Below are 26,880 nucleotides of genomic sequence, written 5' to 3' on the forward strand. Positions count from 1 at the left end.
TCATATTCTATGGACACGAATGTATCTTTTGAGGCCTGGTGATGCCTTGCAAACCTTTTGGAAAATGGAACAAGTTGAGAACGCAGTTTGCTTATATGTATGTATGTATGTATGTATGTATGTATGTATGTATGTATGTATGTATGTATGTATGTATGTGTGTGTGTGTATGTGCAGATTTATATGTTTTATGTATGTATTCTCATGCATATAGTTGCATATCTAGACATGCTCATATATATTTAAATGATAAACTTCTAGAAAGTTTTACAGATTTTTACAGTTCCAGTGATGGATTGGATCTGTAGTCTTCGAATTAGCTTTCTCCTTTCTGGTTTTGAGAAGCCTAATTTCTCAAGATTGGTATTTAGGCAGTGTGTTACATATCCCAGGGCCCCAATAATTACAGATATAAACCTATGTATGTATGCATGCAACTGATAATTTGGAGAGGTGGTGCACAAGACCGCAATGGATGGAGAAAGATAGTGCATGATGGTTGTTCAAGGTTTGAGAGGGAGAGAGTGAAATATGAGAGAATTAGGAGGGGGCTTTGAAGGGGCGAACCTGTGGAAAGTGAGAGAGTGTTGCTTTTTATGTGTGTGGTTTGTGGGAGGAGGTGTTTGAGTCGTGCAGGCCTGGTAAGCCATCAAAAATCTCACAGAAATCTACCCATGATAAACAGTGATGTGGCTATTAAAATTCACAACAGAACATGTGTAAAATGTGAAAAGATGTGCCTCTCAGTTGGATGTCTAAAAAGACATGTTAAGAGAGTGAATATGGTGACACCTGTTTCTCCTGCCAGCCAGCACAGTTGTCTAGTATGTAATAAAATGTGTAAAAGCTTGGCTGGGCTTAAAAGTCAAATAAGGGCATTGCATGGCAACAATCATGAATCATTTCAGTAAGTCTTCTTGGCAATAGCTTTTCTCGTGTAATGAGGAGCTGTGATAGCTGTGATATATATATATATATATATATATATATATATATATATATATATATATATATATATATATATATTGCGTGTGTCAATCAATAGATGGATGATTGCGAATACGGTGACCTTAAAGATTGGTCGAAAGAAATATGAACAGAAAGCTAGAATTCAATAATGGAAAAGACTAGAAAGGTGGAACGAAAGGGAACGCGTGTGAAGGAAAGAATTGAAGAAATAAATTAAAATAACAGGAAGAGAATCAAGAAAAGTAAGAGGAAAAGGGACAGTAATCTATAGTCGTTAGTGAAAAAGAGGGCGAGAGAGAGAGGAGAAACTGAGAAAGAAGAAGAGTAAAGGGAAGACGGTTAAGAGAGAAAGAGAAGTAATGAGAGGGAGAGAAAGACAGAAATAGAAGGAACGAAAGGGTTTGAAGATATACAGAGGTAAAAGGGGAGACAGAATAAGAAAGAGACTATATACAGAGAGTTCTTTTTTTTTACTATTAACAAGTTTGGTTTTCATTCTGTTTTTCTAATACCTTTTTCTATGCTTTATTTTCTTCATTTGTATTGGTAATGATATCAGGTTTCTTAGCTGAGGTATCGAGCCGTAAAGAAATTGTATTGAACAGCAGTTTGGTTTAATAGCTTCTTTAAATTAAGTGGGACATGTAATTGTACCGTGTCGATAGTTTCAAATGTCAACCGAATACGATTCAGACGAGACTAACATTTCGGAGTCAGTATGTCAGCTTCGCAACAGCACCCCCACTTACACACACACACACACACACTCTCTCTCTCTCTCTCTCTTTCTCTGTCTCTCTCTCTCTCTCTCTCTCTCTCTCTCTCTTACTCACACACACACATGTGTGTGTGTGTACACAGACACATGTGTGTGTGTGTACACAGACACACAAAAGAAATCGATGCTAGATGTGTCGAAACAATTGTCGGGATTAATGAATTCTCATGTATTCCATCTTCTGTCTTCCATTTATTATACACACACACACACAAACAAACACACGCACATATATATATATGTATATGTGTGTTTGTGAGTGTGTGTATAAACAGACAGATAGGTGTATATATGTATGTGTAGGTATCTGTGTATGCATATATATATGTATATATATATATAGATATATATAGATATATAGACAGACAGACATATATATATATATATATATATATATATTATATATAGAGGAGAGAGAGAGAGAGAGAGAGAGAGAGAGGCTTTCTTCCAAGGAATCTAATGCGCTTGGCTTAGATTTTCTTTTGGGGTTGGCCAGATCGGAGCAATCTCAAGATAAATCAGCCGAAATTGCGGTTCTTGACTGAAGATTGAAGGCTTCAAATGTCCCGTCCGTGCTTTTAGAATCGTCTCCTAAATGTTTTACGTTCTTGACCCAGTTTGTATTTTTTTACGTTTACATATATATATATATATATATATATATATATATATAGATATATATATATATATATATATATATATTAATATATATATATATATAGGTGCAGGAGTAGGTGTGTGTTAAGTAGCTTGCTTACTAACCACATGGTTCCGATTTCAGTCTCACTGTATGGCACCTTGGGCGAGAGTCTTCTACTATAGCCTTGTGTGTGTGTGTGTGTGTGTGTGTGTGTTTGTGAGTGTGTGTGTGTTTGTCCCCGCAACATCGATATATATGTATATATATATATATATACGTGTGTGTATGTATATATATATACATATACATGTATATACTTACATATATATATATGTATATGTGTACATATATATCATATATATATAATACATATATATATGTATATGTATATATATATATAATATATATATATATATATATATAATATATTATACTATATACAATATATATTATATATATATATATATATATATATATGATTATATATATATATATATATAATATATATATATATATATATATATATATACATACACGTACATAGTGAATAGCAGAATTTATAGAACAGTTCAATAAAATCAATTGTTGTGAAGGATGAGTTTCTAATATTTTGGGTCATTGACCTCTGTCGAAGAGCAGGGGAGAGTGAGGGGAAACAGAGAGAGAGAGAGAGAGAGGACGAGAGAGGACGAGAGAGAGAGAAAGAGAAAGGGGGATGCGAGAAAGGAAGAGAGATGAGTGTAGAGGGATAGATAGCATGATAAATAGAGGGAATGAGAGTGAGAGAGGGTAGTTTTATGATCACTTTTGTCTTCTTTCTTTTGCTATGTTTGCTTTTACTTGTTTCAGTCATTGAACTGCGACCATATTGGGGCACCGCCTTGAAAGGTCTAGCTGAGCAAATACCTATATACTTATGTCTTTAAGACCTGGCACTTATTTTGCCCCTATTCTTTTGCCAAACTCCTAAGTTATGAGGAACTAAAGCCGGTTGTCAAGTGGCAGTGGATGGAGAGAGGAAAACACAAACGCAATGACACACGCATACATATTCTTATACAACGGGCTTCCACACAGTTTCCATCGATGAAATTTACACACCAGGTATTGGTCGTCCGATCCAGATTGCGGGTTTTTCCTTCACACCTTCTTTTGTCTTTGATAGATGCCGAAATAATTTAGAAATTAATTGAAAATTACAAATATATATATATATATATATATATATATATATATATATATATATATATATATATATACATACACATATACATATACACACAGACACACACACACACACACATTTTTATATATACATATATATATTAACTTTTCATTCAAAATGGAGACGGGTAACAATACCTCTACGTGGTACACTTGAACAATTGTGAAGATCTTTTTACATGAAACCATTGGTTGTTTTGTTAACCCACAAATAAAGCGTGTGTGTGTGTGTGGATGATTATCTTAACATACAGGAGTTCCTTTTATAGGAATTACGATTCTTGAAATAAATAAAAATGAATAACAAGAAATAAAACGTTCGTATTTGATGGTCTTCTTTCCAAAACTTAGAAACACCAGATTAAACGGCTCAAACCCAAAACAGAAATAGGGTCCAAAGGAACATACATTCATAGAAAAGTTTATACAAGAAGTGTTAGCGATAAGTTGACGGTACGAATATATTTAATAGGTATTTAGTGATATGAAACATATCACGTATGTGCTTAAATTTCATTTAATATGTTATAGGGTTGGGGTAAAATGAGTAATTTCTGATTTTTCTGTTATCTTTTTTTTTTTTTGAAATTATGGAGACAGGTGCCTTAGACGTTAGAGTGCTACACTCACGATCGTAAGATTGTGGTTTCGACTCCTGGACCGAGCGACGTGTTGTGTTCTAGAGCAAAGCATTTCAATTCACTTTACTCAAGTCCACTCAACAGGCAAAATGAGTAATCTTGCGATGAACTGGCGTCCCGTCCGGTTGGGGAATATATCTGTATATATATATCCCTCTTCCCCCCCTTCTTCCCCCTCTTCTTCCCCCTCTTCCTCCCATCCTCTTTAATTCCTTCTTTCTCTCTCTCTCTTGGTCATTGCTTCTGTCCTCTGCCTTCCATCCTCTTTAATTCCCTCTCTCTCTGTCTCTCTGTCTCTCTCTCTTATCCTCTTGCAACCTGCTGCTTCACAAGCCATTCCGTTGGCGATCGCGGCTCCCTCAACATGTGTCCCCTCTGCCGAAAAGGTAATTGTTTCCACGCTTGCTGATGAGTTGTTTTTGTCTCATTTTGTCTAAAAGTCGTAAGACACCCGCTGTTATCCTGTTTTTAACCATTACTGTTTTCAATTTTGTTTTTCGTTTCTTGTATTTATATTCGTCTCTGTTGCGTTTACATTCTTTCCTTCTACCAAGAAATCTAATGCCCACAGCTTAGTTTTTTCCTTGGGGCTGGCCGAGTTGGAGCAAATATCAGAATTAAACAGCCGAAATTTGCCATGATGATTCGGTTTCTGACTGAAGATTGAAGGCTTCGAATAACTCGTCTGTTTTCCGTATTCGTCCCTTCGTGTATTTCACGTTCTTTATATATAAATTTTTATTCCTATATATATATATATATATGCCACGGAAACCGGGAAACCGGCCCTAGATGAATATTTAAAAATTTTTTGGCATTTCTGATCTTCCCAATGTCTAAAGATGGATTTTGATGTGTATGACTCCCCCCACCCTTTTTGTGTGTGTAATTCTAGAAAACTGAAGAGGAAAATTTACCTTTTTTGTCTTACTCATTTTGCCCCGCCCAAGTTTGTTTTCTACATGCTCAAAGAAAACGGTGATAATTTTCTAAAATAATGTTCTGAATATGTAATAGTGTTTTGAATGCATTAAGAGAAGGTCATTTGCTTAGCTGATATAGTTTCTGTAAGGTAGTGAACATTTGTAAAAAATGTATTTTATTTCAAAGTAAAAAATGCAGGAAATATTACTCATTGTGCCCGCCACCGTTTATGTATTTATGGATATTGAATAAAAAAAAGTGCATCAAATAAATGTATATAACTATATGTGTGCGTGTATATATATATACATATACATACACAAACACACACACACGTGTCTTTTCACAGATATCAAATTTAAGGAAAGTTTTGATATATGTGTTTGCAGATATCGTATTAAATAGTATATTTGATATATTTGTGCTTACAGCTATCAGAATAAAACATATAATTTATGTGTGTGCGTGCGTATAAATTTATGTGTGAGAGTGTGAGAGAAAGAGAGAGACAGAGAGAGACAGAGAGAGAGAGATGGAAAGAGATTGTACAGATAGTTTACAAATACCAAACTGAATGATATTTATGTGTGGTGTATGAAAGATATAGAACGAGATAGTAATATATATATGTATATATATATATATATATATATATATATATATATATATTATATATATATATATAGAGAGAGAGAGAGAGAGAGAGAGAGAGAGAGAGAGACATACATACATACATACATACATACATAGAAAACTTTTCTTTTTCAAACTAATCGCTTTGTAAAAGGCCAATCTTAAGATTCAGAAAATAATCCAACAGCTCTAATGTTGAAAGTTATCAACAATGTCACAGAAGAGCACATGGAATCATGTGATTTTAATTATTGGAATATTAATACCCTCATATACACAGCTGAAATAACTCTTAAAGAACACCCAGGGGAAGCCTCTTCTTTACATGGTAATGAAAGTACCAAACCGAAACAACCTAGGTGGAAAATAAAATTTGAAGAAAACAACAACAATTTACGCCGCCATATTGGATGGTTAACAACGATAATAAAATGTAAGAGGAACAATGAGTTTACACCTCATCAGTGACATCTTTTAAACAAACTAACAAAATTGTATGGTGACTCTTCACAACAAGCTCTTGAGGGGAGTTTAATTACTCTAAAACACGAGAAAAATCAATCTCCCAGACACAAAATTTGTGCATCAATGGTCTCCCTATCCCTTGGTATTGATAAAAATATATAATACCAAGGTGCTGTGAATAAAGATAGAGTGACTCATGAATATTACACCAGACTAAGAAAAATATGGCAATCCGAACTTAACAAATGTTTACACTTAACAAATGTTTTGATGGGAATGTTCCACCAGTATTCTTTGTGCTGGTATTTGTGTACGCATTCAACAACAGGGAGGTTCTCTATATTTATTCCAGGACAGTCTTTTTTCTGAATGGCATTGTAAATTGTTTTTGCAACAACGTCATGTCGCATTGGGAGGTAGTACTTTGAAGACATTTTCGGGTAACTGCTAATCACATGTTTGATGTCTTCCACAGCAATATGACAGCCTACATTTTCCCATTTACGGTTGCAGCTTGGAACTCCAAGGCTTCACTGTCTCTTTTGTTGATTAGGCATTTAGTAGCAATCTCCTGTTCTTGGATTGCAAATGCATAACCTTGTCAGTGTTATTATCTTCAAATCTACGACAAAAATACTCATGTTTGGTCTTCTTTTGGTATGCTGAGCGTTTCACTTCCAGGTCTTCTTGAGGTACGCTTGTCCGGCTGATTTGGGGTTGTATGGGAGGCCACCAGGAAGGGAGTACATGTAAAATATTGTTTTCTTCACTTTTCAGCACTAAGTTAATGCATTTATTTTTGCTTCTGTTGTTTAGAAAGTGTTGCCTGAGAGAGACTATGCGACAATTCGAAGGCTGCCTGCACTGATCTCAAGCCCCTTCCTCCTTTATCTCTTCTTCGGTAGAACCTGATAATATCACTATTTCGGTGTAGATTTCCAGTTGATATTAAAATCTTGCAGGTTTTGATGTCTATGGAGTGGATTTCTTCTACAGACCAGTCAAGTATCCCAAATGTTGAAATCAGTATGGTATTGCAAATGCATTGTGAGATATTGTCTTGTTGTAAAACGCTCAGCATACCATAAGTGTAAACAAAACAGGCCGGATAGTGTTGTTTGAGACAGACAAGAAAAAGTATGTCATCTGTCCGGCTGATGTGAATATCTCTTTGAAAACCAAAGGGAAAGAAAATAACTATAGGCGACTGCTTCGAAACCGCCAGCTTCTATATCCAGATTACAAATTTACATTTGTACCAGTAATAATTGGAGTGCTTGGCTTTGTAAGTGCTTAGTCATCAGCCTGTTTTGATTTTCAGTAAAGAAATCAATCAACTGATTCGTACATTACAAATACAATCTGTAAGCGGAGCAGTAAAACTGGGCAAAACTTTTCTCAGGTTTAAAATGTGATATTGTTTTCGTTATCTACATTCCAAAGATAGAGCTTTGTGTCTCTGTTAGAAGCCAGATCCTTCTTCAGAGGAAGAATTTAAATGATTGAATAGAAAAGAGACATACATACATAGACAGAAATAGTTAAATGCTTATATATGTATGTATGTATACATACCTATATAGGCTTGGTGATGCGAACAGGAAAAATAGAATTCAAGACATGCGAGAATTTACTAAAAAAAACAAAAGACGAAGACGGGTAAGCAACAAACATATGTATTATTTTAACGTACGGGAAGTGAGAAAGTCATTTACGTTTCGAGCCTACGCTCTTCGACAGAAAGGAACACAAAAATAAACAGAGAAAGGAAATAGAAAAAGGTATAAGGGCTAGCGATCTGTCATGGCCAATGCCGGACAGAAGGGTCACACAGGAGAGTTAGGAAGAAGGGGAGATAATAAAGTAGTGGTGGTCCCAAAACGAAGGTGCCCGTGCGTGTGTGTGTGAAAGCGTGTATGTGCGTGTGCGGGCTCAAGGGCGAGAATTTCGTGCGCTAGTTTAAGTACTAATGCAGGAAACCCCGGGCCCTGGAGTTATTCTGTTGTTTCTGCTATAAAAATATATATATATATACAGAGGGTTTTCTTAAATTATTTTTACAACAGAAACTATGCATCGACTAGTTGTGTTCCGTGCAATCAATGGAACGCATATCGAAATTTTCGGACGTGTCTTATAAAACTTCATTTGTTTACCTATGTTTTCCAATAAACCTTGTTGAGTTATTCTTATTTTGCAATATTTTTCTGAATTTTTCAAATTGTAAACGTAAGGTCTGGGTGCCTTTGTAAATTGCAACGGTAATTTCTACCTCTGTGTGTGTGTATGTGTGTGTGTGTGTGTGGTGTGGTGTGTGTGTGTGTGTGTGTGTGTGTGTGTGTGTGTGTGTGTGTGTGTGTGTGTGTGTGTGTGTGTGTGTGTGTGAGCATGCGTGTGCGTGTTTACTGATACTATTTACTTCAAACTGAAGTCAGCACTAAATAATAACGAACATTTTACTTGCTTTCAGAATAATATTCTCTGTCGTTGGCTTACTTGCTTCTCTCCGTTGGATTACGGCTTGGGGCAACGTCGACACGAACTCACCAAACGACATCTGCAGGGCTGACTCAGCAGACACCATGTGTCCGTGGAAACATGTTTTCTCAGATTTTGCTCAGCGGTTACATTTGATTGAAATGGCTTTTAAAGACCAAGTAGTAGCGCGAGAAGCCATGGCGCAAGAAGTTGTCAACCAATCAGATTTGAACGGCGTTCTCGATCAGAAACTCTCTATTTTTATTAACAAAGTTGAAGATTTACATCTACGGATCAACAAAGTGGAGAACAAGTTACTTGACCTTCATGCTCGGATTAACTCAGACGGTCAGTTCATTACTATTTATTCATTATCATTTATTCATTTCTCTTTATTCATTTCATTATCATTTACTCATTGTCATTTATTCATTACCATTTATTCATTATCACTTGTTCATTATCCTTACTTTTCATTTATTCATTTTATTTAATCATTATCATTTATTCATTGTCATTTATTCATTATCATTTATTCATTATCACTTGTTCATTATCCTTACTTTTCATTTATTCATTTTATTTATTCATTATCATTTATTCATTGTCATTTATTCATTATCATTTACTCATTGTCATTTATTCATTATCATTTATTCATTATCACCTGTTCATTATCTTTCATTGTCATTTATTCATTTTTATTTATTCATTATCATTGTCATTTATTCATTATCATTTATTCATTATTACTTGTTCATTATCCTTTATTGTCATTTATTCATTTTTATTTATTCAATATCATTTATTCATTGTCATTTATTCATTATTATTTACTCATTGTCATTTATTCATTATCATTTATTCATTATCACCTGTCCATTATCTTTCATTGTCATTTATTCATTTTTATTTATTCATTATCATTGTCATTTATTCATTATCATTTATTCATTATTACTTGTTCATTATCCTTTATTGTCATTTATTCATTTTTATTTATTCATTATCATTTACTCATTGTCATTTATTCATTATCATTTATTCATTATTACTTGTTCATTATCCTTCATTATCATTTATTCATTGTGATTATTTATTATCATTTATTCATTATCATCTATTATCATCTACTATTTATTCATTATAATTTGTTCATTTTTATTTATTGATTATCATTTATTAAATGTCATTTATACATTACCATTTATTAATTATCATCTGCTTATTATCATTCATTGTCATATATTATCATTTATTTATTATTGTTTAAACATATTTATTTTATTTGTTATTCAATTATTCCTTACCCATATATTCATCGCCTAATGGACACGGGTATTGAACTATTTTCTCAAAGGTCATTAAGTACAAGCCCGCTACTAACATTATTCAGTCTGAATTTCGTTCGCCGTCTGTCTCTGGGTAATAGATCTCCGAACAAAGGGGCAAATTGGTAGAGCTGTTAAAGTGTTGGATAGAATATCTCGAAGTAGTTTTTCCAATATCCTGCACTCTAAGTTCAAATATCGCAACGTTAGCTTTGTCTTTCATCCCTTTTGGAGTCGATACAAAAATGTACCAATCCAGAGGAAGGTAAGATGACGGAACTGTTCTCGTTCTTTATGTTCCAGCAGCAACGTCCATGATAATACTGGTTTCACTGTGAACCAACCAAAGTCGGCATTCTTTCCATTGGATGAATATTGGTGCCATGGAGATATGCAACTTACATATATGGGAAACAGCTAGTTTTCCTCAAAACACTTTACTCAGCCCTTCACTTACATGTACAGATTAAAGGTCACCCTTGACCAAAGGAAGCTCTTTATAGTTACCTGATCATTCTAATCCATCTCTAGGCAAATATTCATCTGGATCATCTGGAAATACCATACTGTTGTATCTGGAATTTAATTCTGTAACAACTAAATAATTATTGCGTCTATTATATGCTGTTGTATAAATACGCAACTACGACGTTTTGGAAAAAATGCAAAACTTCATGTTGTAAATAACAATCTCTTGATACTGTCACATTCTATGGCCAGTTTCCTTATAGTAGTCAGCCATGTCAAAAATGAGTGGAAGGAGAAAGGTAAAGAGATCAAGGATCGCGTGAAAGACTCTTGTTGAAATATGCACAAATATTAAAATTTAAATGAAAATTTAAAATATTAGCAGTGCTATACTATATAAAATGCCAACATCCTGTAGGATATAGGAAACATAATAAAACATAAGGAAACTTAATAAGAAAAATATCAGGAAGACAATAAAAAACATTAGAAATATAAACCATATCCGAATTATATTAGAAAGAACATCCAGCTACTGCAGGTTAGGGGAAACACTTATATGTTAGATAAAAATAACCTATTATTGGGGATGTAATAATGGACTCCATATGGTGTAAATTATCGAAAGCGTAGACGGAGAATAGGACGGGAAGAGCATAATTTTAGTCCACACGCGGTGGGGTACGTTGGATGTAGGTTCTGACAAATGTTCTCTAAATGGACTAAACAGTGATTTACTTTGAGGGAATCAGGATTTTAGGATCGGTATTAAAAGTTCCAGGTCCTAAGGTTTAAGACAAAGAAGATAAGGTAGTCCCCGAGGGGAAATGTTGAAGCACGTGAAATTTTCCCTTAAGTCCTATTGTATTTATGCGGATTTCTTATGAAAATGTATTTACGTTTGCCAACATGATTATCCCTGGTGTTTATGATTTCGGGTGCCTCCATGGAGCACAGGTTGCACTCGCCACCTCCGCCCATATAAGGTGAAGCAGTTCTCACCACAGATCAAAAGATTCCGTATGGTCTTTTACCAGAATTTCAAGTCCCATACCAGTTCTGCCAGAGATGTAAATTTGTGCTTAGTCGGGTTCTTAAAAGACTGGACACAGAACAAAAATCTCCGCTTAAACTGAGATGATGTGACTCCTATATAATGAAAGGCTTCTGTATTAGTCGAAACAGTGCCCTTATAAATTATGGTCTTTCTACGGCACTGATTAACTGCCGGGCATTTAGAAAGGATTTTACATGGAATGTGGGGTAACTCATCGGACGGAATTTCATTAAGTCTCCAGTTCCACCTAAGTTCTGCGCCAACGACTGTATGATGGAGTACGATAATTTAACAGTGCATCTGTTAAATATTTTGTGCTATCTACGCGTAAGTGTATGTATGTGGATAGATAGATAGATAGATAGATAGATAGATAGATAGATAGATAGATAGATAGATAGATAGATAGATAGATAGATAGATAGATATTATAGAGTTTCAGCTTTGCAGTCTTCAGTAAACAGTAGATAGCCGAAACTTCGAATTAACTGTCAACTATACGCTTATAAAAGTATGTTAAATATGTCACTCTACTGACTCATAGAACGATCTTTCAAATTAATGCTTATTCTTTAATCTATACAGCTTTACATAAAATGAAACGTTTGTATGTGTGTTTGTATCTATATCACAATATGTATTGAGGAATGAGTGTGTGAGGATATGTGTGCGTGTGTGCGTGCCTGTACTACAAACCACTTTTAAAGATCTTAATTGGCAAGCGTTTTAAAAGCCAATGATAATTATATAATAGAATATTATACAGAGAGAGAGAAAGAGAGAAATTATTTTACTCGTTTCAGTCATTTGACTGCGGCCATGCTAGAGCACCGCCTTTAGGCGAGCAAATCGCCCCCAGGACTTATACTTTGTAAGCTTAGTACTTATTCTATCGGTCTCTTTTGTCGAGCTGCTAGGTTACGGGGACGTAAACACACCAACATCGCTTGTGAAACGATGGTGGTGGAGGACAATCACAGCCACAAACATATACATATATACATACATTACATAAAAATATTTCTATTTTCTATTTTTTCTATTATTTTCTCTCCCTGTTTATTTCTGTTCCTTTCTGTCGAAGAGCATAGGCTCGAAACGTAAAAGACTTTCTCACTTCCCGAGCGTTAACCTAATTCATTTGTTTGTTGTTTACACACCCGTCTTCGTCTTTTGTTTTTTCATAAATTCTCACCATGCATATATATACATACACATATATACATACATACACACACACAGACACACACACACACACATACACACACATACACACACACACACACACACATATATATATATATATACACGAAGAGCAGACATGCATATTCTAAATATCTTAATTAGTATTAATTTCTTTAACGTAACATATTTTTTTCAGTTTGTTTTAGGCAGCTTAACCAAGCCCATACTGGAGCAGAACCCTCAAAGTAATAATAATGTTCGATGCATGTTTAAAACTTATTGATTGTTTCGTCACTTATATTGTGTCGGAACATTATTTGTTACTTTGCTTTTACCGTTTTCTTTCTCTTGTAGAATCCGTAGGGTTTTTGGTTATCGTAATCTTGGTCATAGAATTGGTTATGAGATTTCAGCCGAGAATTCGACTTCTTCAGTTCTGGTTTAAAGAGAAAAACTTATCTTCGCCATCATCGTCTTCTTCGAATAAACAAGCTGTTGATTTAAGACGTGAATCGCCTTCATCTTCGTCCAAGGTAAACATAGCCCTCTCATTCAAATTCACTTATTCATTATCATTATAGACATTGCTGTTGTTGTTGCTGTTGTAATTATTATTGTTGTTGTCGTTGTTGTTGTTGTTGTAGTTGTTATCGTTAGTAGTAGTATTATTAATTCGTCCATCATTGTCGACAATGACCAAAGACATTACAAGGGAGAAAAAAACGTGACACGATGTGTTCGGCTGTGGCCAACCAGTCCGATGTGTGCTCGGAAGGGCTCTGTTGCAGGTCGGGCACTGATAGTCTATTAGGACCAAAGGCAAGGTGTTGGCTCATGCCCCGCATAGTTCGTGTTTTTTTCATGCTCCTTCAATCCTGTTCTGTTCCTGGTGGTGGTGGTGGTGGTGGTGGAGGAGGAGGTGGTGATGGTGGTAGGGCAGGGACTGATTTGAACAAAACTCTAAACAAATTCCTTGTTTCGTACTTGTTTTTGTTTTAGTTGTTTTTGTTGTTATAATATTCGCCACATTCTTCGGGTATTTATTCTGTTATTCCTTTAATCTTTGTATTTTTTTGTTCTTTTATTCTTTAAACGTGTCTCGGTCGTTTGGGTGCGGCAATGCTGGAGCAACACATTGATTTAGTCGAATAAATTGGACCCGACCCCGGTGCTTATGTGAATACCTGAAAAGACTAGAGCGGGGAAGAAATTCTAGAAGGTGAGGGTGACGGAAAGGAAGAACCAGGCTTAGAGGATTAGGGAGGTGTGGGGTCGGTGGGGTGAACACAACAAGGGTGATGAGAGGAGGAGGAGGAGGAGGAGGAGAAACGACCGAGACGACAATAAAAAAAAGCTTCTTCCCGGGACATATAGACTGATAGGGTCGGTTTCCGGTTTCCTTGGCGCATATATTCCACCCCACCTGGAGGGGACGCCAATCCGTCACAGTATTGCTCATTTTTGCCAGTTGAGAAAGAATGTCTGAGTGGAAATAACATAAACCCCACGAATTGTAATACACACACACATATACATGTGCGTGTGTGTGTTTTTGTGTGTGTGCATGTCTATGTATGCATGTCATTGTTCAGTTTTATGTCAAGAACTCTTGCCAGTAGAGAAGGAGCCGATTTCTAACCTAGATCCAAGGCTCCTTCATTGGAATTTCAACATCAACAACAGGCTATTTTTGTTTGAATATGTGTATGTATGTATATATCTATGTATGTTATGTATGTATGTATGTATGTATGTATGTATGTATGTATGTATGTATGTATGTATGTATGTGTATATATATATATATATATATGTGTATATATATATATATGTATATATATATATATATGTATGTATGTATGTATGTATGTATGTATGATGTATGTATGTATATATATATAAATGTGCAGATTTGTATGTTTTGTTTTTACAGTTCCAGTGATGGATTGGATCTATAGTCTTCGAATTAAGTATGTATGTATGTATGTATGTATGTATGTCTCTTCTATTTTTAATTATAATAAATCTTCCACCGAGGAGAGAGCGGGTTTCCAACAAAGATACAAGGCTCCATCTTTGGGATGTAGTTAACACAGATAAATTCGCATTGGAACTTGAGAAAAGTCTTGCATATTTTTACTGTTCCACTCACAGATTGCAATTGTACTGTACGAATTAGCCGGTCAATTTCTCTATGTTTCTATGTATGATAAAGAAATAAGAATGAACCCGTGATTTTCTGATCTGTCTATTGTTATTTCTTCACACGGTTATCTCATTGATACATAAATGGATTGACAAAATTCTTGGAACAGTCACACATCTGTTTAACTTCGCAAGGACTGACCTGTTCATTGATTGTGAATATTTATGTATTCTTTCGAGCTCTCTATTATCCCATTATAGCCATGTATGTATATATAATATATATATATATATATATATATATATATATATATATATATATATATATATATATATATAATATATATATGATGGACTCCCTTGTGATAAACGACAAATTAGGGTTCCGTTACTTCTTGCTGAACAACCTGCGAAGATGAGTTGTTTATAAGGATCCAATGTTCGTGCTGTGCATTAGCTCAATTCCTTCATCAAATCGATATTACCTGAACAGATGCACAGGTGTGCCACGCGTCAGGTGTCGAAGTGATTGCAGAGCGACGTGAGATGAAGTGTTTTGTGCAAGAAGACAACGCACGTTTCTCATTTTTTAATCCTTGAAGAGAACTTTTTTCTTGGTTGTCAGTAAGTAATAAATATATTAAGAACGTTGACGATTTTAACATCCGTTCGTCCGACATTCTAACAGAAACAACAAATCTTCCACAAATTACATCAAAGGACTAACATGGGGCTGTCAAATTATGTTGACAACATACTATCACTTTATCGTGCTGCTACTGCATAAATCTCTCTGAGAGATTTAGAAATATATTATTTCTATTTAAAAAATCAGTGAATGTATATGTATATATACATATATGTTTTCAAAAGCGGATAGGCACCGACAGCTAGCAAACCATGCTACTCCAGACTGGTGATGAGCAATGACCCTGAAACTAGTCTCTAGTTGCTAGCTTGGCAGGGTGGAGGAGCTTGTCTCCACTTTGAAAACATAAGGACACAGGAAATGTATCAAGTCCAACAGGAAACAGTGTTTCCTAGGGCTAAATAACAGTAGAATGTTTCACTTTCATGGGACTGTCACATTAAGTTGACAACATGCTATCATTTTATCGTGCTGCTACCGCATAAATCTCTCTGAGAGATTTAGAAATATATTGTTTCTATTTTTAAGGACTGACGCGTTAAATAATGGAACTCTGGCTACATTATATCTAAATATATAGAGATTCGAGAAATTACAACTTTTACAATGGATACTGGAGTGGCTCATAGGCGCAGGAGTGGTTTATAGGCGCACGAGTGGATGTGTAGTAAGCAGCTTGCTTTATAACCTCATGTTTCCGGGTTCAGTCCCACTGCGTGCCACTTTGGGCAAGTGTCTTCTACTATAGCCTCGGGCCGACCAAAACCTTAGGAGTGGATTTGGTAGACGGAAATTGAAAGAAGCCCATCATGTGTGTGTGTGTGTGTGTGTGTGTCTGTGTCTGTGTCTGTGTTTGTCTCCCCAACATCGCTTGATAACCGATACTGATGTGTTTACGTTCCCGTAACTTAGCGGTTCCGCAGTCAAATGATTGAAACAAATATAAGAATAAAAATCTAGAGAGTAAGACATTACTTAAACTTACTTAGAATCATCACAGACATCAGATGTAAGGGATAGAAAGAAACAGAATTAGTAAACAAACAATATCATTAAACTAATCATTACGTGGGTCTTAATATGTCAAATCATAAAAACAATGCAGATAAAACTTTACTTAGCATCATTTTAGTTTGCACGCAGCCGACATTTGCAATGAAACAAGAAGAATCAAAATGAGAGACTATAGTGTCATGCGGAGTCAGAACAGAGTTTGTAGCCGCGGAAAGCTCCAACACCCACATTAGATGTTTCTTTTCATCACTTGTTTACAGTAAGTCGACAGAATGAAGGAAAATATTTACTATCATTTAGTGAAGTTTTGGCATCTGATAAGCAAGTAATCGATAAATAAATACTCGTGACATTGATCGTACTTTTATCCCAATAATTATGAAGTTCTATTTAATTAGATGGTTTCAAGAGTCTGAGTTCTTGATATTAAAGTATTGATGTATGCACTTTTACCGTCACATATTTGTAATTAGAATTTCTATCTATCCGAATACTGTGTGTTCAGATAAATGGAAATACAAAGTCGCAAGAAAAGAAGTATGTAAAATAGTGACACTATAAATCTATGTTATGAGAGAATTTATCCATTTACAATAGAAAATAAAACGAAAACTATGCTTTCAGCTTGTCCCGTGGAGGCGACGGACTTAGATTTCGAAGTGAAGAACAAAGATATTCTTTGTATTAGGCTAAATGGAGACTTTGAACGACGTCACAAAATTTTAATTGAAAGATTTGCACCGGCTTTTTGTCTGTTTCTTTTTTATATTCTTAATTCGCTCAGAAAATTGGATAAAGGAAATACAGTTAAGGAAAGAAAAGAAGTATCTAGAAGGTATTTATTGTCATATGCAGCGTGGAATATTAATTAAGTCGTCATTCAAATTATTTAGCTTGAAGCATTGCAATCGCAGCAATGTCGGACAGAGAAGATAATTGCGTTCAGTTAAATAGAATTTACAATTCGCCTTTCCTTTTGCTCTTTTACTTGTTTCAGACATTTGACTGCCACCATGGTGGAGTACCGCTTTTAGTCGAATAAATCGCCCCCCAGGACTTATTCTTTGCAAGCCTAGTACTTATTCTTTTGGGTCTATTTGCGGAACCATTATGTTACAGGGACGTAAACACACTAGCTTCGGTTCTCAAGCGATGTTGGGGAGACAAACATACACACACACACACACACATATATATATATATATATAATATATATATTATATATATATATATATATATATACACGACTGGCTTGTTTCAGTTTCCGTCTATCAAATCCACACAAAAGGCTTTGGTCGGCCCGAGACTATAGTGGAAGACACTTGCCCAAGGTTCCATGCAGTGGAACTGAACCATTTTGTTGGTAAGCAAGCTACATACCACACAGCCACTCTTGCACCTTGAAAATGGTAAGACTATTCTGTCTTGATAGTTTTAGCGATGAGTGGTGGCGTTATTGCCGTTCTCAAAAATATTGACAGTTTTGAGAAATAACTTCGGCTCAATGAATGAGGCCAAGTTTTAGACGCATCAAGCTGGAATTTTATTTTGTTGGTTCAAAGACACATATCGTCCAATTTCATTATATATTTGTGAACCTTTACGCACATGTCCGAACTTGTACTTGCTATGGATTCACCCGGGGTGGGTTCAGTCAGCTTCAACCAACGAGTCATATTCTGAGTTTCAGTGTGAATACATGTTCACATGTAATCCCAGGTCACATGCATACACTTTTGAGTTAGTGTGATCCGTAACAGCTCATCTTGCCGTCAATTATCAACCGTTCCAGAAGTTTCGCTGACCCAGACACCTCTGATTAAGGTTCGGGAGACATGCTTTAACAAAAGCTAAAGGAAGTTAAGGGATAACTCACTACCAGTGGTCCTCCAGCACGCCGGACACCAACCCGAAATAGCAGAGAGCCCGTGTCAGAGCATTTACGTGGCCTCTAACTTGCTAAAAACACGAAAAAATCTTACTCAACTTACATCATACTATCAAAAAATGAAGGACACGTTACTTAAAGTAAAAAAAAGCATAGCCATCACTCGCAACCAAGTATGGACTAGTAGTATGTACCATACCTTCGTAGATTGTTTCAGGTGCCTGTGAGATCACAAGCAGACATAAACCCGCTTACCATTCACCTAGTTGAACATCAATAATGTGACATTTGGTGGGGGTGAGAGAAGGGGCTATACCAGCATTAGGCTGGCAGGTACTGCCTTTCAGCTAAGTAGAGTGGAGCATTGTGAAATAAAGTGCTTTGCTCCAAGATATAACGTGTCGCTTGATCCAGAAATCGAACCCTCGACCTTATGTTCGTGAGCCCAATACCCTTAATCCCAGACCACAGCGTCTAACCAATAAACCACAGAAAAGCGGTCTATAATTTTCAATGAAAAGCAAAGATTTAAAAGCAAGAGGACAGTAGGACCAAGCCTTATCGAGGAGACCTATGATAAAGAGTGTTCCAGCCGTGACCGTCCTATCTTCTATTTAGACATTTTGCATCCAAAACTACTTTATGCAATGTATCCTTCCCATTTTTTAAGACGGTGGGAGTATGATTTGAGGGAAATCTGTCTGTTATTTCTCGCAACGGCGTAGAATCTTTTTTGTGTTTCAAATGATAATAATTACAGCACTTAATGAATGCGAAAGTATATCATCGAACTGTCAATCAATTGTAAACATTGGGAATCAGTAATTAACAACTGGTTAGGCAGATCACGTTCTGAAGGAAATGAATATTTTTGTTTTATTTACTGAAATGTAAAGATGAAGGATTTTCTGGAAAAATATTCCATTACGCTATTTATTTTATTTCGTGGTTTCAGAAAGACAAGTTTCAAATTTTACCATCTTTGTTATTATTTGGTTTCAAGAAAAATGTTTTGTTATTAATAGGGGTTTTATAATGTTGAAAATGTTTAAAATGTTGAGATGAATGATGAACTGGTTTCGGTTTACGTTAGAGACGAGTGTGACGCAAATGTGTGTGTGTGTGTGTGTGTGTGTGTGTGTGTGTGTGTGTGTGTGTGTGTGTGTGTGTGTGCAGAAAGATTTTCTTACATTAAAATTTATCAATTATATAAAATAAATCCTTCGAAAACAGAATGATAAAACCTATAGAAAGAAGTATTTGTATTGTGTTGAACGCTTTTCGCTATTTTCAGCTTTCCAAGCACACGTGTTTTAAGGTAATCTTTGGTAAAGATATTAACTATAACCGATTTAGTATCGGCTCAGAATTCTTATGAAGTATTCTTCTCTTCCCTTTCATAGTTGACCATTTTCTTCTTTTATTTTTTTTTAAAGGGAACATTGTGAATTTTCCATTTGCACAAAAGTCTAGAAATTCACATGGAACACATCTAAGAGATGAATCTTTGATTTGTTGATTATGTACCCTAACCCGATCTATAAATTTTGATACCGTTTGGCCGTTCTCTTTCTCTCTCTCTCTCTCTTCTCCCTCTCTATCTCTCTCTCTCCCCCTCTCTCTCTCTCTATTTATCTATCGGAAGATATGCGCAGGAGTGGCTGTGTGGTAAGTAGCTTGTTTACCAACCACATGGTTCTGCGTTCAGTCCCAGTGCATGGCACCTTGGGCAATTGTCTTCTACTATAGCCTCTCGGGCCGACCAAAGCCTTGTGAGTGGATTTTGTAGACGGAAACTGAAAGAAGTCAGTCGTATGTATACATATGTGTGTATACATGTGTGTGTGTGTGTGTGTCTGTCTGTATTTGTTCCCTCAACAGCTGGAGCGTTTACGTCCCCGTAACTTAGCGGTTCTAGGCTTACAAAGAATAAGTTCTGGGGTCAATTTGCTCGACTAAAAAAAGGTGGTGTTCCAGCATGGCCGCAGTCAAATGACTGAAACAAATAAAAGAATAAAAGAAACTATCTATCTAAACGACATGCTCTGTATTTATGCCAGAATAAACTGAATAAGTCCCCGTTATCTTGGAAGACACCATGTTTCTTGGTATTATGTACGTCAATGTGTGATGTAGTAGTCGAGGCGCTGCACTCACGATCGCTAGATCATGGGATCGGTTTCCATACCAGGCGGCTCGTTGCGTTCTTGAGCAGAACACGTCATTTCACATTGCTCCAGTTCACTCAGCTGTAAATGAATAACTCTGAGACGGAATAACCTTCCCATCAGAGGAAATAATCTTCCGATCAGAGGAATAACCTTCCGATCAGGAGAATTAACCTTCCGATCAGAGGAATAACCTTCTGATAAGGAATAACCTTCTGATCAGAGGAATAACCTTCCCATCAGAGGAAATAACCTTCTGATCAGAGGAATAACCTTCTGATTAGAGGAAATAACCTTATGATCAAAGGAATAACTTTCCGATCAGAAGAAATAACCTTCCGATCAGAGGAAATATTGACCTGCTCGCCAAGCCAGTGGGCGGGTGACGTAATTCGTGAGCCAAAACGATGCAAACGGCATTTGTACAACGATGTACAACAACATCCGATAGTCTGGTCGATCACGTGATCACGTGATACACTTCATTGTACATTGTATCGAAACACTGAGAAACACGAACATATCTCCTTGGAATTCAGAACAATAAATATCTGTGTACACCAGAGGGAAATAAGGAATAAATACACAAAGACAACTAAACGAAAGAATTCGTATTTTGTCACGTAATCAGTTAAGACGTGGAATTCTTGTCTTGTAATTATTTTTTTCTGTTTTGCTGTCTTTTGCCAAATTTACCAAAGCGTCTTCAGTTTCAGCTGCATCAGTTAGAAACCATCTAGGAAGCCTTTATGCGGTCGTACGATGCGCTAGAAATAGCAGTCGAATTACTCTTAAATCTTATACTGTCGTCTTTTATGAAATAGCATATTGAACATGTATGTGTATGTATGTGTGCGTGTTTGCATGCGTGTGTGTGTGCGTGTGTCTGTGTCTGTCTGTTTGTGTGATTACGTCTTATAGATTCGCACAACCAAGTGTGACCGTGTATATTATTTAGAATATATCAGGTGTGCAGAATCTTTGGAATGTCTTACAGATTTTGTCTGTGTAGCCGAAAGACTGCATTTGGGGGATGCGCGTCAGTTTCTTTTGTTCTTTCTTAGGAAATTCTAGCATATCTAGGATTTTAAGCGTTTGTGTGCGTGAGCGTGCAGGGGGGTACGAGTGAGTGTGCGCGTGAGTTTACCCAAAAGTGTCCGGAAACGTTCTCTGTGGGACAAGCCCGTTGTAGTTCAGGTTTCCACCGCTAAAGGCCACTTGAAGCGACCCTCAGGCATCAGTCTGCTGATCGGCGTCGTCGTCTAATGTCGTACTGTCACGTGGTGCGTCTTTGTTTTGCAGTACTTTTACCCTGTTCGTCGATTTTTTGCGATTGCTGAAACGAAGGAACTGCGTGTTTCCGTAAAATTCTGTTTTCTACCGGAGAAAACGGCAGCTGAAACAGTTGTCATGCTTCAAACAGCTTACAAAGATGCTGCCATGAGCAAAACACAATATTACGAGTGGTTTCCACGCTTTAGGAATTGTCACTGATCGCTTGAAGACCAATCTTGTATAGGACGACAGCCGACCTCCCGAACGAATGAAAACATCATGAAAATTCATGAACTGATCTTGGAGGACCGTCACCGAACAATTGACGAAATTCGTTGATATGACTGGTGTGTCCTGGATCTCCTGCCAACGAATTTTGAGCGAGGAATTGCGAATAAAAAGAGTTGCAGCAGAATTTCTGCCACGCTTGCTCACGGAAGATCAAAAGCAGTAATTACTGAATGCGTGTCATGAACTGAAAGAACAGTTGAAAGTTCATCTGAACCTTTTTTCAAAGGTCATCGCTTGTGACGAAAGCTTATGTTACGGCTACGACCCGGAAACGAAGCAGCAACCAAGTCAACAGAAGCATTCAATGTCAACACGCCCTAAAAAATCGCGTCAAGTGAAATCCAATGTCAAGATGCTGCTGATTTGTTTCATCGAAAGGAATTGTCCACACACAATTTTACTTGTCAGTTTTGAAGCGTTTGTGAGACACGATGAGATGGAAAAGTGGAGAGTGGTGGTTTCATCATGACAATGCGCCTGCGCACACCACTTTGACTGTGAGACAGTTCTTGACCAAAAATGGCATGACCCCGCTTACCCGCCTTTCCTATTCACACGATCTTGCTCCCGGCAACTTTTTTTCTTTTGATCCTCCGAATGAAAAAGTCCTTAAAGGAGAACGTTTTGTAGATGTGGAAGAGGTGAAGAAAAAACAACGGAGCGTTAAAAGGCATCACTTTGCAAGCGTTCCAGAACTGCTTCGAATTGTGGGAAACGCATCTGGACCGATTCATTGTTCGAATGGAGAATACTTTGAAGGCGATAAAAGTGTAACCGTGTAAAACTAAGTGAATAAAATAATAATGCAAAATTCTTGTTTCTTTTGGGTACCCACCTCATACACACACACACACACACACACACACACAGATATATATATATGTGTGTGTGTGTGTGTGTGTGGTGTTGTGAATTTATTGAAAGAAATCCCATAAAACAACAATTTTGTTAAAAATGGAGATGTTAAAATATATAAGAGAATTTTAATTCATACAGAGGATCGTTTTGTACAGCGATATAAAAATCATGCAAATTTATGGTGGAATAGAATTAAATTAAATTGAATTAAGTATATATATGTGTGTGTATATATATGTGTGTGTGTGTGTGTGTGTGTGTGTGTGTGAGTGTGTGTGTATGTATGTATGTATGCATGTATGCATGTATGCATGTATGTATGCATGCATATATGCATGTATGTATGTAAATGTACATATGTATGTATATTTTTGTTTAACCCTGGGCTTATCCTGATCGACCAGAGAAATAATCAAAGGTATTCCAACCCATCTTATTTCCTTCTTTCATTCATAATGTCTTTACATTATTTATGTCGTCAGCTAAGAACGTAGGATGTAATTGGAGTGGCATTTGACTGCTATTTTTAGGAGATTAAAACCAACCACGTAGAGATTCCACGCTGCAAGGAGGAGGAACTGTCAATCAAAATGTTGTGTAATTAAACATGATAATTACACAACACAAAATATTGTTAATTAACGAGGCCACTAATTGTTTCTTGATGTTATGTTTACTATTGTTGGTTTCGCTGTCGATATTATCGTTGTTGTTGTCATTGTTGTTGTTGTTGGGGCAGTTGTGTAATTAACTGTTCTAGCGTTGTTGTTTTTGTTATTGCTGTTGCTGATGTTGGTAGTAGTGGTCGTGGCGGTGATATTCTAGTTATTGTTGTTGTTGGTAATGGTGGTGGTGATGGTGATGGGTTTGGTGACAACTGGGTCAATGAAGCAGAAGGGTAAAAGTGAAAACCGGTGTGTTTATAATATATTTTGAATGTGTAGTAATGATTCTTGAAATAAATTTGGTTATATATATATATATATATATATATATATATATATATATATATATATATATCTATATATATATATATAATATATATATATATATGTGTGTGTATATATATATATATGTGTGTGTATATATATGTGTGTGTGTGTGTGTGTGTGTGTATGTATATATATACATATGTATATAGATGTGCATATACGTATATATGCATGTGAGTGTGTTAATGTTTGTTTTTCTGTTCAGTTGTGATAAAAACAATTTTACATTAATCTGATGGATTATTCTATGCTTTTAAAGAGTCCAAATGTATAATTCTTAAATAAGAATATTATTAACAGTGACTTCGAAGTATGTATGTATGTATGTATGTATGTATGTATGTATGTATGTATGAATGTGTGTGTATATATATATATATATATATATATATATATATATATATATATATATATATATATATATATATATATATATATATATATATACATACATATATATATACATCTTTGTGAGTGTGTATACGTTACACATATACACATGTATAAAAATGTGTGGAGAGACAGAGGGAGACACAGAGAGAGATCCCTGATAATCGAATATATATATGAAGCATTTGAGTACTGGTCACAAAGAAATGGGGAGAACAGCATTATCGTAAGGTATTTTAATGGAGGCCACATGAATTTTTAGAAACCCTAGAATACTGCTACAGCAACTTTGATCCTAAATCTGTTGCATATCAGGGTAGACCTAGGGTTAAGCAACAACAATAGCAACAACACCAGAATACACTTGAGCAAATTAATCATGTTGTCGCTTAAACGATGTAAATGTATTTATAAGGTGCTCGACTTAATAGAAATAACAGGCAATTCCCATCAAATCAAACTCGATACCTAGTATCAAATTGTATTTTGATAATTTAAATCACGTCTAAAGCATTTCATTATGTAGACGCATATCTGCCAATAATATAAATATATATATATATATATATATATATATATATAATATATATATATATATATATATATATATATATATATAGATATATATATATATATATATATACACATACATATAAATATACATACATATATATTAGTCATTATTCGGTAAAACCTTATAATTCTGTTTACAAAATTTTTACTCGTCACCGTTTTTAACTTATGCAAAATAAATATATATACTTACGTATATAATATATAATCTCATATGTATTGACACATATATTATGCATATATATATATATATATATATGCATATATATATATATATATATATTATATATATATATATATATATATATATATATACACATATATATATGCATATATATATACATATATATATGCATATATAAATATATATTATATATATATATGCATATATATACGCATATATATATGTATGTATGTATGCATGTATATACGCAACAGTAACAACATTAGTACATCTATGGGACCATTTAATCATTTACACATGTTTAGCCAACATCAATACATACATAGTATTTATTTTACGCACGCACGCACGCACACACACACACACACACACACACACACACACACACACACATACGCACACTAAGTAATATTTTTTACAGACCGTCTTCCACTAAAGCAACAACAACAACATAAATAAATAATAATAAATGCACTAGGTGACCCTTTATTTTGTTTTGTACTTTCAGAATGGTGTCTTGAACTTTTCCCCCAAACATGGAATTTCTCTGCGTAACGAAGTTTGCGTAATAATGTTTAAGAAGGAGAGTGAAAATATCTACGCCACATTAATGGAAACCCTCGTTAAACAGCTGGACAACACTCGTCTCGCAGTGCGGCCATTTTTGGCTGTCGAGGGACAAGACAGTCTTCGACATCTTCCTTATAGTAAAATATTCTTGGTGTTTGCCGAATGTTTGCCAAGTAAGAGGCCGGCATCTCCAAGTTCCCCTTCTTCCACTTCTGTTGCTTTGACCCCTTCCCCCTCTTCCCCATCCTGTCCTACTTCATTACAAACTAAAACCAATGAACAGGTTGAATTACAGATAGCATCCCTTAAAGTAATCAAGGCCCTCGGAGGTAAGACAAAGCTCTTGGTTACGCAACTTTATCTCAGAAGTTCTTTTCTGCTGTTGCATGCTGACGCACACACGCATACATATATGTACGCCCTTACATGTTCACGCACATGCACATATGTATACAAATACATACACAAACAATTATTGTTATAGGTGTTATTTAGTCCGAGGTCAGCCGTTATCAAGCAAGTCTACGATCAAAGGCAACCTAGTCGTGGCCATCGCATCTTTTTCTTTTCTTTTTAAATAGCACTCAAGGCTTCTTATCCAGCTTGCCCTTCTCTAAGACAGTAGCAAGATATAATTTGAGAGAGATTCAGCTTATATTTCTAGCAGATCAAGCAAAGACGTAGAGGCTCCCTCGTTGACTTGCGTAATTTTCAAAGAACGTTAAGTGTTCACATAATTTAATGGGACTCATAATTTAAGAGGGTACATAAATTTAGGGGTCACCTGATTGATAGTTCTGAATGCTTCTTGTATGTGTGCGTGTGTGTGCGCGCGCGTGCGTGTGTTAATAACCAAGAATGTTATTCTTGTTTCACTTCATTGTGTCGCATGCAGGATGGTAGATGGTAAATTCAGTAGCTAAGGGGATAAACATAGAGGGGACAAATAAGGACAGACAAATAGATTAAGGCGATTACATTGACCCCAGTGCGTAACTAGTACTTAATTTATCGACTCCGAAAGGATGAAAGGCAAAGTCGACCTCGGTGGAGTTTGAACTCCGAACGTAAAGACAGATTAAATATCGCT

At 35.7% G+C, this 26,880-nt stretch overlaps 1 protein-coding gene across 1 annotated transcript in view; it reads left to right on the plus strand.

Annotated features, from left to right (window-relative positions):
• LOC115232463 overlaps window positions 1-26,880 on the plus strand; it is a 138,281-nt gene that overhangs the window by 104,589 nt on the left and 6,812 nt on the right. The window contains exons 2-4 of the mRNA XM_029802345.2: window positions 8,745-9,100; window positions 13,148-13,326; window positions 25,729-26,119. Coding sequence (XP_029658205.2) covers window positions 8,745-9,100; window positions 13,148-13,326; window positions 25,729-26,119 — 926 coding nt within the window. The remainder of the gene's footprint in view (window positions 1-8,744; window positions 9,101-13,147; window positions 13,327-25,728; window positions 26,120-26,880) is intronic.

Source organism: Octopus sinensis, linkage group LG2 (assembly GCF_006345805.1).
Source record: "Octopus sinensis linkage group LG2, ASM634580v1, whole genome shotgun sequence".
In the NCBI taxonomy this organism is placed as follows: domain Eukaryota; kingdom Metazoa; phylum Mollusca; class Cephalopoda; order Octopoda; family Octopodidae; genus Octopus; species Octopus sinensis.